Raw genomic sequence first — 18,801 nt, 5'->3', positions numbered from 1 at the left:
GTCGCGCTTAGAGAAGCTCAAAGAACACTTTTAACAGAGAACAAAAAGAAGAACTCTAAAGCAACATGTATACTATACATCTGGGAATTCATGAATCTATCATGGATAAAGTTATTTTTTTTTTGAAGCATGGAAATATTATTAAAATTAAGCGGCAATTATACGAGGGTAGGTGATATCCAAGGATTCATCCATTAAAATTTGATTAATGCATGGTGGGATAGTATGGTCCCAAAATAAAGTTGTAAGGTTCTCCAGTTAGCTGTTGTCTGCCGCCAGATTGGCCAATCCATCCGCTGCCTGATTGCCTTCCCTGTAGTTGTGCTTGACGGTGCAGTGGGATCTGTCTCATGATCTATTTGGTTTCAGAGATCATTCCTGATATGTACCAAGGAGGATCGACATCCAAGGTTAGGAATCAAAGCAAATGTTCTGAGTCGGTTTCAAATTAAACCTTTGGCCAGCTTCGTTCTTTTGCCGTCCTGGTCGCTATCAACATTGCCCATGATTCAGCTATGAGGGAGGTGGTGATTCCTAGTGGTTGTGCTACGACTACTAGGGTGTTAGAAGAAGCATCCCTACAAATGAAACTTGCTTCAGCTATTCCTGGGTGTCCTCGTGATGCCCCGTCTGTGTTGATCTTGATCCAATCCAGATTAGGTTTTCCCCAGCCAATGTAGATTGTTGTGGTCGTTTGTGTTCCATTTCTTGGGTTTGCAAGAGATGGCATTCCAGGTAGCACAGGAGGGAGGTTCTCCTGTGCCCAAGATAATTCTTGTTGCAGACTAATAGTCATCTGGGTAATGTGACCTGGATTTGGTTCCCTTTGTCGATAAATGTAGTCATTCTTAACTATCCATAAGGACCAGAAAAGGAAACAGAAGGCTGTTTTGACAGAATGATGAGTTTTTAATTGTAGAATTTGGGTGATAGTCATCTGAGGGTTTGGTAAATTAGGAAGATTTTGGGTTGTGGTTGAATGAGTATGGAGTCTTGTGAGGCCACTACCACTTGACAACGAAGGAGAATATGACCTGCAGATTCCGGATCAGAGTTGTATTGTGGACATATATTGGTATTGTTGAGGTGGATATGATTTAGAATGGTGAAGGTCGGAAAGCCTTTGTTGATTGCTTTCCACAAGAAAAGATGTAGTTTTGGAGGACATGGGAGTGTCCAGAGAAACTTAGTTGGTGGCAAAGGGTTTAGATGAGAATGATATGATAAGCTGGTTAAGTAGTGATATCCAGATGATGTGGTGTATTTTCTTGATTTGGTGAAAGGACAAATGATTTCGTCCGAGGAGTTGTTTTGCAGCAGGTGGATATTCACGATTCGTTGGCTTATATGGTGCAGCAGGAGGTTTAGTTTATCATGATTCCAGGTGTGAGTGAAAGGATTAATGAGATCAGCTACTGTCTGGATTGGGTAACAACTCACTGGGTCCAAGGAATTAGCGAATTGCGGGATCCAGTTTTCTGAATAGGGGTTGTTAATCCATCTACGATTTTATGGAAAAGATGTTGTTTGATTGTGGGAATGAGGGATGCTAGTTTTCTCCACTGGGGACTGATTGAAGATGGGGTTGCTGGAGTTCTTAAAAAAAGGAGTTGATGCTTCAGATATTTTTCATTGCAAAGGCTAGCATATACTGAATATGGTTTCTCATGGATGTTCCAGACCCGTTTCATGATTAGCGCTTTATTATGATCGCTACTTCTTCGAATTCCTGTCCCAAGCCCATGCTCCTCCGATCTTGCTAACCCCCAGGTACGTCCACTCAATTTTTTTTTTGATCATATCAAATTTGTCTCGCCTAATTCTTATTTTCTTTGTATTGTCTAGTTTCATGTATTGTTCATTCTTTAAGTTGTATCGAATCTATAAAGTGTCAACGTGTAACACATTAATTGTCGGAGTCCATCATACCATTGTAACTTCTACTGTAACCTTGTTGTCTGCCAAGATGAGCAATCTAGCATGGAACTGTCAGGGTCTTAACCAACAAAACAAAATACAACGTCTTCGAAGTTTGATATCATTGCACAAACCAACCTTTATTTTTTTATCCGAAACTCTAGCTACCAGAAATCACATGAATTTTATTGCACAAGCATTTCAACACCAGAATCATTTCTCTGTCCCCCAAAGTTGGTAGAAGAGGAGGATTATGCTTCATGTGGAAGGATAACTACGATTTATGAATCATCTTGCATTCCCAGAGTTATATTCACGTCCTCATTACTCCCCCAGCACCTGAACATCCTTGGTTCTGCATGGGAATCTATGTTCCTCCAAACCCAAGCTAGAAAAGATTTCTGGCATGACTTTCCATCAATTTTTTATAACATCAATGCTCCATGGTTCCTTATTGGCGACTTTAATGAAATAACGATCCAGTCATAGAAAAAGGGGGCCGGCAGGTATATGCGCAAACCCAGCCAATTCTTAACTTAATGGACCAAATGGGATTCATGGATCTGGGATTTCGAGGCGATCCATTCAACTGGACGAACAATCAACAAGGAGATGATAACATCCTGGAACAACTAGACAGAGCAATGACAACTCAACGTAGGCCTACATCCAATCCACGTGCAGGAGTTACTCACCTACCAAGAATAGCCTCAGACCACGCCCCAATTCTGCTCCAAACTAGAGCAATTGACTGGCAGGGAAGCAAGAATTATAAATTTGAGCACTTATGGCTTACCCACCCGCAACTACAACAAGCGGTGACTTCGCCTTGGACCAGACTCCATGACATGGATCCCGCGGTGAATTTGCAGCTCAAGCTTATTTCAACTAGCGAATCCTTACCGAATGGAACAAGGAAACTTCAGCCATCTTCCCACCATGATCAAGAAATCAACAGAGCAAATAAAAAAAACTCAACATCAATGCGTCATCCGTACTGGAAATGATTTGATATATTGGCAACTCCATGGAAAACAACTCAGGGAACAACACATGACCTTACTTGATTGTCATGCAACGTATTGGCGACAAAGATTAAGAATTCAACGGATATAATCGGATAAGATTATATATATTAAAGAAGTGAAGAAATCATGGGATGGTTTGATAAATTATTACAAAGGATCTGATAAGGTCAAGAATGTGAGATTACAAACTTTAAAAAGAAAGTATGAACTTTTGCATATGGAATCATCAAAACAATATCAGAGTTTTTCTCAAATACATTAAATCTTGTCAATGAGATGAAAGCTATTGGTGATACAATATAAGACAATTGTAGAGAAAATCTATGTAGTTTACCTGAAAAGTTTGAATCAAAAGTTACTGCCATAGAAGAGTGTAATAATGCTGCAACTATGAGTCTCGATGAGGTATTACGATCTTTACAAGCTTATGAACAAAGATTGCTTGAAAATACAGCTGCAAAGCCAGTTGAAGAAGCACTTCATAGTCAAGTAAGATGGAATAAAAATAATCAAAAAACAAATTCTGGAAGTTATCAAAGAAGACCTAATTCTGGAGGATATCAAGGAAAAAGGTATGTTGATAAAACAAAAATTCAATGTTATAATTGTGTAAAGCTTGGACACTTTTCTTATGAATGTCCAAAACCAAGAAACATAAAGGCAATTAATAACAACTTCAAAGCAAATATAAAAGAAAGTTAAGAAGAAGAAGAAAAAGCTGAAAACTTGTTACTTGCTTGTCATACAACAGAAGAACAACCTCATCATAAATGGTATCTTGATACAGGTTGCAGTAATCATATGTGTGGAAGAAAAGATTTGTTTGTCAATCTTAATGAATCTGTACGTTCAACTGTGAAGTTTGGAAACAATTCTACAATTCTTGTCATGGGAAAAGGAAGAATAGGAATTGTTCTTAAGAATGGTTCATATACATACACTATGGATGTATTCTATGTACTAGGTTTACATCTGTATGGGTCAACTGTCAGAAAGAGGATATTCTTTGAATATATACAATGGTGTTTGCTCAATTCGTGATCGAAAAAGAAGACTGACTGCAAAAGTAAAAATGACTAAGAATAGATTGTTTCCTCCATTGAATATTCAATATCGAGGGAAAGCTGTTATAGTACATATGTTCATATATAACTCTTGGTTATGGCACAAGAGAACGGGTCATGTAAACTTTAATAGTAATTCCGGCAAAGAAGGAGGTTGTCTCAGGTTTACCCATTATTGAATTTCCTCAATCAAAGTGTGAAAATTGCATCTTTGGCAAACAACATAGACATCCTTTTCCTGTAAATAAAGCTAGAAGAGGAGAACAACAATTAGAGATAGTTCATAGTGACTTGTGTGGTCCTATTGAAGAAGTTTCACATGGAGGTAATAGTTACTTTATAATTTTTATGGATGATGTCAGTGATAAAAGATTTTTGGTGGTTGTAGTACTGAGGTTCAAACTCTCGGACTTGTGAAGGATAATTTTTTAGAAAATAAATATATATACAAATATTGACAAATTGGTAGAGAGGTACTGGGACTAATGATTCGGCCAATCTTCATAACATAAGGCTTAATGATTTATTCTCAACAATAATAGCTCAAAACATATATGGACTCTTATTTTGCCAAAGTCGATTCTCAAAACATTGGTTGTAAATGTTAAGCATGGAACATCAAATCACCTAAGCTAAGCATGACCCATCTAATCAAATAACACCCAATTTAATCAAATCATATTTCACTTAATTTTTAATGCAAAAGTCTTAAAAAGAATTAATAAAATTACCCATTTATGAAGCTCGGCCTCCTCCGTCGCCCCAGTGTTGGGGTTTAACTCATCATAGTAAAAATGCTCTCAAAATATTTCATTGATGCTCAAAAGTGTTTTACAGTGAAGAGAAATACAAGAAATTGATGTAAAATAGAACTCTGCGACCTACAGAAGGCGTCCAGAATCAACGACAGAGCTGAGGTGCTGTTGTCGTTGAAGAACTACGACCCACATCTGACAGTCGATTTCACTGTTGAGGAACGACTGCTGTTGCGAGTCCGTTCTTCGTGTTCTTCAGGCGTGTTAATGGCAGCAGCAGCAGCAGGTAACTTCTCTGCAACTTCTCCTGCGCCTCTCTGCTCTCCTCCAAACCTCCCCAAACTCTCGACACCCTCTCTAGTAGACCCAAAGAGCCTTTATATACTGTTTAATGCCTTCAAATCTTCACAATAACTCCCCGAAATCTCCATTAACGTCGGGAATATTTTCTTTGTATTTGATGCAGGATATGGGATTTTCTTCCCTGTTTAACTCTTCTACGCGTCTCTGGATTGTCTTAAATTGTTCGTATAATATCATGAGAGAATATCTTCCCAAATATCTTCTCCCAATCTTCACACAGCTTCCGTAATTAAAAATATCTCGGTCCCCTGTTTACTTCCAAACTCGGATTTCTGGCCCAAGTTTTTCAATCCAATTCATTGTACCAAGCCTGTTAGGCTATATTAGGTCCATCCCAATCATTTCCAGCGATTGAATCTCGCTCAAATCCCACACAAGATCGAACCCTAAACTGCCAGTGAAGTGTGCATGGCATAAGATTTTCCCGCCATTTTTTGAATCGTGAAGAAAGGGTGTCCTCCCCCTAACCAGAACTGGGGTGCGAATAGCAGCTGCCTTGGGGGTGACCTGGGGGTGCCCCTTAGTAATTAGGTTACCCCTTATCCAAAAGCGAGAGTCCGAATAACACTTGTCCTCCGGGGGCCAAAATCAACTTTTCGAGCCGAATTTTCGAAAAATATTTATTTCCAAAAAATACCTACAAATACATAAAATAACAAAATTAGTACAAAATCGAGTGCCAACAATATATAGTATTGAGATCAAATTAGACACAAAAATGTGTCTATCAAATACCCCCAAACTTATTATTTGTTAGTCCTCGAGCAAAATTTATTCTTGAAAAGTGACCGAGTTAATCTCGGGTGGGTTTATCAGAGGTGTACCCAACAAAACCAATACTTCAGACCCTAACTATCTACGCAAAATCTTGGAAAGCACTAAAGAACCTCCTTGGTTGGCATACTTATTAATTACAGGAGGAAGTACCCTGACGCGAAATTCCAATTGCTGTATACGAGTTCGCACTCAAGCATACTAAAATTCATATAAGTGACAGAGCTCTACTAAGATAGTTTCACGATGGACATCATACTCGGAGTCAGACTAATCACATGAAAAGATTAAGAAGATGGAAAAAGAAAAATGTAGATGGTTGAAAAGTGAACGGTGTTTCCCATATCTGTCTGAAGGCCTCTGCCAAGGTGAACCTAACCTAAATGACTGAGATACCGGTCTGACTAATATTAACACACTGGCATATACAAGGGAACCAGTGGTCAATAACTTAAATCTAGATCAACAAACTGGCAAATACAAGGGAACCAGCAGTTGACTACACATAACAATAACCATTTTTTTTTTAACTTAACGGCATGAATAGATCTTTTTTTTTTTTTTTTTTTTTGAAAAGGTAACTCAGTCACTCTATTTCACCCTAGCAAAGGTAACAACTTGAATCGTGTGCCCCACCAAATCACTTGAAATAAAAGAAAACTAAAATAGAAAGTGAAAAGGACTCGACGAGATATGGCGAAACTATCATGTTATTTCTAACACCTGAGCTCTGTGCTTTTATGAATAGACTCTATAGATGTTTCCATCTAGTCAGATTGGTTCCTCAGCTCCTAAAACAAAAATGTTTCCATCCACTTAGATTGGTTAGTGCTATCCTTAATAGGCGTAAATTTCTAGGCTCTGGAGTTTATTTATTATGCAACTAAAAAGTTTCTCCCATACCCCCAAACTTAAATCTAATATTGTCCTCAATGTTCTAAAGATGAAACTAAAAGCATGAACAAGGAGAAACTGTTACCATTTGAAGAAAAAAAAGATAAGGAAGGATATTACCGTGTCGCAAGAATATTGGGTTACCTCCCAAGAAGTGCTAAGTTTAAAGTCTTCAGCCAGACTTAGGAAAGGATTAGTCAACTCGAACCATAAGGTAACAGTCGAAATAATTGTGGGTCTTCAAAACGAAAAAGAGATGACCAAAGGAAACTACAATAACCCAAGAAAGTGAACAAGAATAACATGCCCTTATCTAGTTTCCTGATTAAGATATTTATATCTAATTGCGGTTCAGGTTCAGGTTCTATGAAAGGGTTTAAATAAAATATTTTCCTCGGATGCATTTCCTCATAGGTTGGATCCAAATTATTAGGTCCTAGAGTCTGGAAAAACTCAAATAAGAACTTAGAATCACAAAATAATAATAAATAACTGAGGATCCTTTAAGTCAATCAGGTTTGACTTATATAATTGACCACAGTGAGAGTAGTGGTCATTCTTAAGCAAATGTGTCGATTCTAATTTCCTAAAGCATTTAGGTCTAGTCTCACAACTTAATATTCGACATTTGGAATATAAACGTTCCCACAGTTGGAAGAAAACTATTTGGTGGGAAAACAAAGTCAATCTGGGTATCATAGCCTAGGCAAACCACATCAACCAGAGGATGGGTTTCTAATAACTGAACTCCTTCATGGACATCATTAGGCTCGGGAAAACGAGTATGAAGGTAATCTTGTAAAATGGTCGAGGCACAGATATCAAGTCCTAAGTGTGGGGACTTTCTGAGAGTTAAAGGTAAGGCACTAGGGAAGTGATAATCACCCCCAAACTTAGAGTTTTCAGTGTCTCTAGATAGACCTCTAATTATTTCTTGAATTTCCGTATCTTCAGAGTCCTTAAAATATTCAAGAGATTCTTCTAAGTTATTATCAGGTAGTGCATCTTCACTCATCTCTACGGGTCTATCTTCTTCTTCCAAGACTATTGTTTCTAAGTCGCTAGACTCTAAAACAGTATTTTCGAAATGAACCCGTTCCTCTAAACCACTATCGGCTTCGTAATCAAAAGGAAAAACTACATCGTCTAAAACGGTGGTATCCCTAATCAAATCCTCGTCCCTTTGAATAGGTGAATAATCATAAAAATTATTTGGATTTGAACTAGAAATAATATAATCATTATAAAGCTCAATGGGATTAATAGATTCCTGATCACTATGCCTACATATTTCAGATTCTTCATTACTACTATCCTCATCATCATAATAGTACAAAGATGATTGAACCTTATCTAAATAAGTAGTGTCTTTTATTCTAACCTCGTCCTCTAGATTGGGCAAATATTCACTATTGATATCAAGGGTAGAATTGGAAACACTATTTTGGAAATTTAGATTATTTCGAGCAGCATTAGCTAACTGTTCATTTTCTGCCTCTAAACGTGCTTGAATTTCACTGAGCGTAACACTTATACATTCACAAGTCTCATTGAATATCTTAGATCGTTGTGTACTCTCTTCTCTTGAACTAACTGCACATTCATACTCCCTTCGAATTTGTTGGTAGGTTTCTTCTAGAGATTGAACAGGTTTAGAAATGTCATAATCAGGATTAGTTTTTAAGTAATTTTCCAAAAACGCATGACTAGTACTATAATATTCCTGATTTTCTTGCTCGTAAGAGCAATTCGTGTGTGGATAGTAATTGGGCTCACTATGGTATGAACCATAACCTTGAAAAGGTTGGCGTTCCCAACTACTATTCCCACCATGGTCATAAAACTGATGATGTCCATATTCAAATTCAGGTCGATACTCATTGTATTGGCTTCTATCATACCAGTTCGACATTCTTAATTGCAAGGGAATTCTACACAATCACAAACAAGGCCGACTCGACTCCACAAAAACAAACCTAAAGATTTCTAGCAAACAAAAAGCATGATGGCTCCACTTAGATTGTTTCTAGACCAGCTTCTATCTTTCGAAAGGGAATTCGTTGCAATTTGAGCAAACCCCTCTGGAATCAATCTGAGTCAAAGTAAGTTGAATAGAGGCGAGGGAAGCTTAGTAGAGCTTTGATACCCAAGGCCTCACCGCTATCACAAGGCGGCGCAGTCACGCATTCAACTCACAGAAACCATCATGAACTTTGGAGTGTGCTTAAAGAGCAACCAATATTTTTCGAACGAGTTTCCTATTAAGCTCGTTACCCTATCAGTCTCGTTCTATTCCAAATTTTAAGCTTAGGTTCGCGTTAGGTTTCGTTTTCCTAAGGCGGGCAAGAAGGGAGCGGTGATGAAATCCGAACCCTTATCTTGTATTGGCCAGGCCTTGCCCTTTACTAGGAAAATAAAGACAGTCCGGTTCGTCCTCAAACAATTATCACCTTGAGGCAGACAGTAACCCGCTTGCAGGAGATTCGCGGGTGTTTCGATTGGACTTACCTCCCGTACCAGACGGGCGATGAACCGTTGTCGTCGACTCGGGCCACGACTCCTATGCCGTGTGCGAACCCGAGGGGCCGAGACGATATAATAATCGTCGTCCTTCCCTGCACACTGTTTATATAATAATTTTTTTTTTTTTAATAATACCCTTCCGTAGGGTTAAAAAAAATAAAGTCCAATTGTTTAAAATCCAAAGTCCAAAATAAAAAAAAAATTACAGTTTTCCTCACACACTCTAAAAAAAATTGAAAATTAAAAATTAAAAATTAAATCCTAAAATTGTCATTTTTTCTTCTCTTTTCGCTTTTCGCTTTAAGCTTTTTCCTCTCCAAGTCCTTAGTGCTCCACTTCGAACCTGTAAATCAAAGACAAAAAGACAAAGTAAAAAGGAACAAATAATAAAAAAAAAAACCTAAAAATTCTACCTAAGCACAAATCCCCGTCGGCGGCGCCATTTTGATAAAAGATTTTTGGTGGTTGTAGTAATGAGGTTCAAACTCTCGGACTTGTGAAGGATAATTTTTTAGAAAATAAATATATATACAAATATTGACAAATTGGTAGAGAGGTACTGGGACTAATGATTCGGCCAATCTTCATAACATAAGGCTTAATGATTTATTCTCAACAATAATAGCTCAAAACATATATGGACTCTTATTTTGCCAAAGTCGATTCTCAAAACATTGGTTGTAAATGTTAAGCATGGAACATCAAATCACCTAAGCTAAGCATGACCAATCTAATCAAATAACACCCAATTTAATCAAATCATATTTCACTTAATTTTTAATGCAAAAGTCTTAAAAAGAATTAATAAAATTACCCATTTATGAAGCTCGGCCTCCTCCGTCGCCCCAGTGTTGGGGTTTAACTCATCATAGTAAAAATGCTCTCAAAATATTTCATTGATGCTCAAAAGTGTTTTACAATGAAGAGAAATACAAGAAATTGATGTAAAACAGAACTCTGCGACCCACAGAAGGCGTCCAGAATCAACGACAGAGCTGAGGTGCTGTTGTCGTTGAAGAACTACGACCCACATCTGACAGTCGATTTCACTGTTGAGGAACGACTGCTGCTGCGAGTCCGTTCTTCGTGTTCTTCAGGCGTGTTAATGGCAGCAGCAGCAGCAGGTAACTTCTCTGCAACTCCTCCTGCGCCTCTCTGCTCTCCTCCAAACCTCCCCAAACTCTCGACACCCTCTCTAGTAGACCCAAAGAGCCTTTATATACTGTTTAATGCCTTCAAATCTTCACAATAACTCCCCGAAATCTCCATTAACGTCGGGAATATTTTCTTTGTATTTGATGCAGGATATGGGATTTTCTTCCCTGTTTAACTCTTCTACGCGTCTCTGGATTGTCTTAAATTGTTCGTATAATATCATGAGAGAATATCTTCCCAAATATCTTCTCCCAATCTTCACACAGCTTCCGTAATTAAAAATATCTCGGTCCCCTGTTTACTTCCAAACTCGGATTTCTGGCCCAAGTTTTTCAATCCAATTCATTGTACCAAGCCTGTTAGGCTATATTAGGTCCATCCCAATCATTTCCAGCGATTGAATCTCGCTCAAATCCCACACAAGATCGAACCCTAAACTGCCAGTGAAGTGTGCATGGCATAAGATTTTCCCGCCATTTTTTGAATCGTGAAGAAAGGGTGTCCTCCCCCTAACCAGAACTGGGGTGAGAATAGCAGCTGCCTTGGGGGTGACCTGGGGGTGCCCCTTAGTAATTAGGTTACCCCTTATACAAAAGCGAGAGTCCGAATAACACTTGTCCTCCGGGGGCCAAAATCAACTTTTCGAGCCGAATTTTCCAAAAATATTTATTTCCAAAAAATACCTACAAATACATAAAATAACAAAATTAGTACAAAATCGAGTGCCAACAATATATAGTATTGAGATCAAATTAGACACAAAAATGTGTCTATCAGTCAGTAGAAAGGCATGGGTATATTTACTTAGACAAAAGAGTGATGCATTTCGATATTTTAAAAGTTTTAAAGCTCATGTTGAAAAACAAATTGGTAAGAGTATCAAGATTTTAAGAACTGATAGAGACAAAGAATATATTGTTGTTGATAGATTTATGGAATAACATGGCATTCAATATCAGTTAACAACTAGATATACACCACAACAGAATTGTGTAGCAGAAAGAAATAATGGAGATGGTACGTACTATAAGAAGAGAAAAGAATCTACCAAAGAATTTCCTGGGTTATGCAGTAGATTGTGTAGTTTATCTTCTAAATAGATTTCCTACCGGTAGTTTGAATAACAAGATACCAGAAGAAGCATGGACTGGTAAAATACCAAGTATAATACATCTTAAAAAATTTGGGTGCCTAACATATGCACATGTGCCTAAAGACATTTGTAAGAAGCTTATGACAAAAGTGAGAAGTGTATTCTTGTTGGTTATAGCTCAGTAACCAAAGGATACAAGTTGTATAATCCAGAAACAGGAAAGCTAATTACAAATCGTGATGTAATTTTTGAAGAAGATTCACAATGGGATGGGAATACTACTTCAAAAGAAACTGTCAGAATAATACCAATGGCAGTTGAAGAAGAAGAAAACACTCAAGTTAATGTTGAAGAACATCATGAAGAAGCAAGAACTGATGCAACACCTCAACAAGAAATATCAAGACCAAGAAGAAATCATGTCATACCAACACGTACGAATGATTATGTTTTATCAAGAGATGATCAAGATATAGATGATGATGTGGTACACTTTGCACTCTTTCGAGATTGTAATCCTATATCTTATGAAGAAGCTTCTAAATCACAAGGATGGGTACAAGCCGTGGAGGCTAAAATAAAGTCAATTGAGAAGAATAATACATGGTAACTTACTACGCTTCCACCAGGTAAGAAAGCTATAGGAGTTAAATTGGTTTACAAAACAAAATACAAGTCAAATGGTGAAGTATATTGTCTTAAAATAGGCTAGTTTCTAAAGTATATAAGCAGAAACCAGGAATTGATTATACATAAATATCTGCACCTGTTGCAATACTTGATACAGTTTGCATGATTATTGCTCTAGCTGTTCAAAGTCATTGGAAAAAATTTCAGATGGATGGGAAGTCAGCATTTTTGAATGTCGTATTTGAAGAAGAAGTATATGTTGAAAAACCAACATGATACATTATGGAGGGGAAGGAGAATCAAGTATATAAGCTAAATAAAGTTTTGTATGGTTTAAAACAAGCACCACGTACTTGGTGTACAAGGATTGATTCTTACTTTATCAAGAAATCAAAGGGTTTAAAAGATGTCCACATAAGCAAACTTTATATTTGAAGTCCGATTCTCTTGGAAATCATATTATAATGTGTTTGTATGTGGATGATCTTATATTCACTCGTAACAGCTCAGAGATGATCAAGGAATTCAGGGAGGATATGGTTAAGGAATTTGAGATGACATATTCTTGGATTAATGTGATATATTCTTAGCATAGAAGTACAAAAGGCTGAAAAATGAATATTTATATTTCAACGAAGATATGCATAAGGTATACTTAAACGTTTCAAAATGGATAATTGCAATCCAATTTTGACACCAGTAAAAGAGAGGTTACAGTTAGTAAAAGAAGGAACATGAGAGCTTGTGAACTCAACATACTTTTAGTGTCTTTTTGTTAGTCTCAGAAATCTGACTGCTACAAGACCTGACATTATGTATGCAGTTGGATTGGTTAGTATTTTTATGGAATCACCACGTTAGTCACACTTACAAGCTGCAAAACGCATCTTACGATACATTAAAGGAACAACTAGCTTATGAACTTTCTACACATCTTCAGAAGATCCAAAGTTGGTTGGTTATATAGATAGTGATTGGGATGGATATACAGAATGAAGAAAGAGTATTTCTGGTTATGCATTTCATATATGAACATGATTTTTTTCTTGGTCATCAAAGAAGCAACAAGTTGTTGCTTTTTCCACAACAGAAGCTGAATATATAGATGCTGGCAATTGTGCTACATAAGCTGTATGGTTAAGAATGATGTTAAATTCACTTTTTCATGAGCAGAGAACACCTAAAACATAAGTCTATTAATTCTTTGACAAAGAACCTTGTGCTTCATGGAAGGAGTAAGCACATTGATATCGTTACATTAGAGAGCTTGTCAGTAACAAGGAGATAGTTATGGAATTTTGTGAGAGTGAAGAGAAAGTAGCTGATATTTTCACCAAGCCTTTGCAGTCTAATTCTTTCATCTACTTGCATGGAAAGCTGGGAATGATTAGTAAAGACAATCTTTGTAGTAACTTACCCCCTAAACTATAAATTCTTCCAAAAAAAGGACCTTTGACCGTGTGTGCGGCATACACATGTCATATCAGTTTTACATTCTGTCATATTTTTCTATTCATATCCCTCACGTGTTTAACATGACCCGTCACTTGACAGAATCTTGAATATCCACCATTAGTATATCAATGTTACTTGGCAGAACCTTATTATTATTATTATTATTATTATTATTATTATTATCTTTTCTTTTGATAAATAAGGAATTCGAGGTTACAATGAGTTTAAGATGGAAAACAAGAGAATAAAAATTAACATGGACATAACATAAAAGTAAAATACTGAAAAATCCGTCAAGAGAAAGAAAAAGATTACTAGAGTAAGACAAATAAAAATTAGTATATCAATGTTACTTGGCAGAACCTTATTATTATTATTATTATCTTTTCTTTTGATAAACAAGGAATTCGAGGTTACAATGAGTTTAAGATGGAAAACAAGAGAATAAAAATTAACATGGACATAACATAAAAGTAAAATACTGAGAAATCCGTCAAGAGAAAGAGAAAGATTACTAGAGTAAGACAAATAAAAGTATGAATAATATCCGATTAAATCGGAGGAAAAATGGTTTTTCTCGGAATTAAATTTCGACCATGTAGTTTGTTTTTCTTCTTTAGAACGATGTGCTTCCAAAATAGGAGTGATTTACTCAAATCTCTTGTAATTAGTGGTGAAGCTTCCGTCGTCAAAGAAATCATCAATGGAGATTCCGTTGACGGATAAGTTGACGATGAAGATTTCGTCACCGGAGACAACGAAAATGAAGATTTTGTAGTTGGAGAGCATCACTATTGATCTTAAAACTCAACCCAATATCCAAGAACCACCATTAAAGCGAAGATAAGCCTCAAAAGAGTAGATAAAACCACTATAATGATGTAGATAAATAGAAAACATAATAAAAACTGCCGAGTAATCGAGCAAGATGTGATGAAAAATCTACTCAGACCTTGTCCAAATGGACCAGATACGAGCAGAATACGATTATTTTTGATGATTTTGTCGAGGAAGGAGTGTGAGATAGTATTTTTAGTAGATGTAACAAACTTGTGTTTCATTTTATACACCCACGAAATCAAGATATTGTACTCGTACTTTCAGCTTAATGATCCGACACTGATCACAAATATACCACGAAACCGTAGGAACGTGATTGCATGCGAGGACATAATTTTGTACGGTACTCGCATGTTTTGATTTGAAACCAATGTACCAAAACTAGGACATGATTTTGTCCTAATATAATCACAAATATTGTATGTCCAACTCAACTGTTGACCACTTCAAATATAAACGAACATTTGATAACTAAACAACTTTATTTTTGTTGTTGGATCGTGAAAAAACAATATATCAAAAAGTAGTAAACTTTCATTTCATATTTATAATTAAGGAACTCAAGAAATAGTAAGAGAATACATAATGCAGCAAAGATCAGAAAAAGCAAAAGTTGGCCACTAAAAGGTGCCTCTTGCTATTACTACTGCATCTGATTCCTAACTATTATCACTCCACTAAAAGGAGTATTACAGTACTAATTAAGAACTCACACAAAAAGGAGTATGATCATCAATTGTCAAAGCTATTAGCTTGAAATTAACTGACCAATAACTAACTTAATTATGTATTAAGGGTCAAAATTTAGTAAATAATTAATATATATAGTAGTAATCAAAGCCAGATAGCTCGTGCTTGCTTTAGCAATGGAACGAGAGAGCTACTGAGATGAAGAGTCATAACTTCGTTAATAATGTGTCAATTTATAATGTGTCAATTTATACGAAAATGCTGTAACTATAAGCCTATAAGACACGGGATCAACTCGTGTTTTACTTGCCACTTTGGAAGCGGCAAAATTAGATCTATGACGTTTGTGTCACCTATATATTTTCCCTGATGGTTTACGTAGTACTGTACATAGTTTACTTGGCTAAATTGGGGCCTATGCCACTTAATTGGGGCCTATAGCTATATGACAAAATAGGATCATTGACAAAAAATTTATAGAAACTCCGGATCCACTATTTATGTTAATGTTTAATATGCTCTTGTTAATTTAGTGATAATTCGGATAATGAAATCATGTTTAATCAAGTTAATCCTGAAATTAACTTTCATTAATTCATAATCAACACTTGTAAAAAATTTAATTTTTTTTCAAAAGACTCTACCCAGAATCGGTTAATGTTAGTGCTTTTGTAAACCAATTCTGGGTTGAGTTTATGCCGAATGACGATGCAAATCCAGAATCGGAGTTTAATTAATACACACATAAACCGATTTTGAGAATCAGTGTTTACATAAGTCCTTATAATCCGATTATGCCTTACTTTCAGAAATAAAATATTGATTACAGAGTTTAGGAAATTAGCGCACTACATATATACGATTCAGTATGGGAATTCTAGAATTTGACACATCAAATGCTCGTCAATGAACCTCCGAGCACGTCGGCACAACGTCGTATATTCTTTGTGGTGAATGAACCTAGTTTCCCCATTACGGATTCTCCATAGCCCGTTGAAACGTTCCAGCTGAAATTCAATGAATTCTTAAATGTTAGTATGTGAACTTTTGACATAGGTATAAAAATGATCGCATTATTCACTTTTTCTCTAAGAGGAGCTCGTGGATGAAAGTCGTACACCATATTTCTAACTTTTACGTACTCTCACATTGCACCTTTAATGTATTGGAATCGAAATGCCAAGTCTCTCCATTTGCGGTTATTGGGATTCCCGGTACGCCCGTAAAAGAAATCTTTAACTTTCTTCCAAAACATTGAATAGATTTCATTCGGACGTTCACGGAACGTATTAGAAAACGATTTAAAGAGACACAAATCTTCATACGGTTCCCATTCCATTTTCTAGGCTAAGTGTGTGATATGAGAGTGGCTGAAAGAGGTTGTCCTTATATAGATAAGGACTGAACGACTATTTTTTAAATTCAAATCAAACAATCAGAGTCTAGGTATGTCCACATAGTCCGATTATGTCCTTGAAAAAACATAAAAATTGTGCCTCTCATTAATCGGGCTTTTGTAATGCACATGTAATCCGATTCTTGTCAAAAGAAGTTACAAAACTTTTCTTCATAACAATCGAATTACATATATGTACATGAAACCGATTCTTGGCATCAAAAGTTACATGACTTTTCTTCATAGAAATCGGATTACAAATATGTACATGTAAACCGATTCTAAGCAAAAAAAAATTCAGAACTTTTCTTCATAACAATCGGATTTCGTAAAGGTACATGTTAACCGATTCTGAAACAGAGCCTCTGGGAAACTGTCAGAATCGGTTTACATATAGGTACATGTAAACTGATTCTGACTTAAAAAATGCCAGAATCCTGCATTTTTTGCACACACATTGTAGTTGGATATTTTATCGCGTCTTGGAAAAACAACAACAATTTTAAAAAGAAACCAGATTAAGTCATTCATAAACTAGGAATATAACCAAACATAATTTGACGATTAGTTTAAGACAAGACATAAGTTTTGACTCCATAATTATCCATAGTTAAAGACATAAATATGAATATAACCATTCATTCATGAACATCCCCACCACGACTACGACCACGTCCACCGCGTCCTCGTTTACCAGGTTCGGCGCTGCTCGATGCACCTTCAGACATATTTTTTGGGGAGGGGCTCTCTTCCTCTTCTTCTTTGGCTCATCATCCTCCTCCTCTTCCTCCTCCTCCAGCTCCCCAAACTTTGCACCAACTTCTACATCTTCGAGACTGTTCAATTCATCAATCAGCTTTTCATTGGCCTTAACATTTTTCCCTTCCCTGATTTGTAGCTTTGTTTGGGTTATCAAGTACCCGACTCGGCTTCTCTGCTTCCATTTTAAAGAACAAACATTCAACAAAAAGCGCTAATAACATTAACAAAACTGTAATTGAGTAACAATACCCACCAGACATTCGAGAGCCGTATCTTTGTCCTCTATCTTGAGCCTCTCATCTACTCGTATCATTCGAGTATGCGAAACATTGAGGTACCACGAATATCTGTGAAACGCTCTGTCTTCCCAATAATAACATGATGGTAAATGCTTTTGAACAATGTCAATATCATTATGATATGATTTGGTTTTTTTCTCATTGATTTTGAACATCTTGTGCTCCTTTGGGATTTTTTGTACGTAACCGCATTGTCTTGCGACTCTCGTTGGGTTGTACATTACATATCCTCTTGGGTGAAACAAAGGCCCAAAATTATCACTTTGCTATCTGCACCCAACCTTCTTTCCTTTTCCTTTTCCTTTAGCCAATTCCTCCTTGTAAGGATCAAACATAACATCTATCGTTGTCAAGTTGTCCAACTGGCGTCTCAACTTCAGATAACCCTTATTTTGGTTCTTCGGCTTACTTTTGTAGATGTACTTGTCTCCATAATACTGGTAGTCCCATTCTTTGTTCTCAAAACCCTTTGAGCAAATATTGGGAAGTGCACATATATCCACGCCTGAAGAAAAGCCATATTCCTTCCGATTTGGTTCCTTCGAGCCCTAGAAGCCTTTCTCAACTCGTTCAACGAGTGTGCAAGAATGACAGTGCCCCAACGAGTGTGCAAGGATGGCAGTGAAAATTCCACTCCAACTTGTATCACATCTGCAATTCTCCGTTTTGTTCTTGTTGTAGCTTAAGCTGACCCTAAGTTTATTTGGACACGAATAATAAATAGAGTCTCGGATTTGTATTTTGACAATACTTTTGAACGTGATTGCCTGGACATAATTTTGTATCCTACTCATAGGTTTTGATTTGAAATCTACAGTTTTAGAATCTTAAAATCTATGTTTATGTACCAAAAAAACGAATGCCATAAAAGAACGTTCTGAAGGTGACCGGACCAAAACAATATATCAAAAGTAGCAGTAAATTTTATTAATTAATAACTAGGAAGAAAAACATGAAATAGACATAATAGGTGCCTCTTGCTATTTTAGAAACACAAAAAGGCGTTTCTTATACTAATATTAGTATGTGATCATCAATTATCAAAGCTATTAGCTTAAAATTAACTGACCAACTTAATTATATATTAGCTAGGTCAACATTTAATATATACTATAGTATATATACTCATCAAAGTCTTTAGTAAATACGAAATAGTATAGTAA

At 36.4% G+C, this 18,801-nt stretch overlaps 1 protein-coding gene across 1 annotated transcript; it reads left to right on the top strand.

Moving 5' to 3' along the window:
- The first annotated feature begins 2,456 nt into the window (after nt 1–2,456).
- Nucleotides 2,457–2,924, top strand: LOC113280656. Its single transcript, XM_026529255.1, has one exon. It carries the CDS (start codon nt 2,457–2,459, stop codon nt 2,922–2,924), a length of 468 nt encoding a protein of 155 aa, XP_026385040.1.
- Nucleotides 2,925–18,801: the final 15,877 nt, after the last annotated feature.

This window comes from Papaver somniferum, chromosome 5 (assembly GCF_003573695.1).
Source record: "Papaver somniferum cultivar HN1 chromosome 5, ASM357369v1, whole genome shotgun sequence".
Taxonomy (NCBI): Eukaryota; Viridiplantae; Streptophyta; class Magnoliopsida; order Ranunculales; family Papaveraceae; genus Papaver; species Papaver somniferum.
The sequence above is the reverse complement of the archived record's forward strand: the minus strand, read 5'-3'. Positions and strand labels throughout refer to the sequence as shown.

Excerpts from the sequence above, each read along its gene's own strand:
- LOC113280656 (XM_026529255.1), top strand. The coding sequence starts at position 2,457 with ATGGACCAAATGGGATTCATGGATCTGGGATTTCGAGGCGATCCATTC.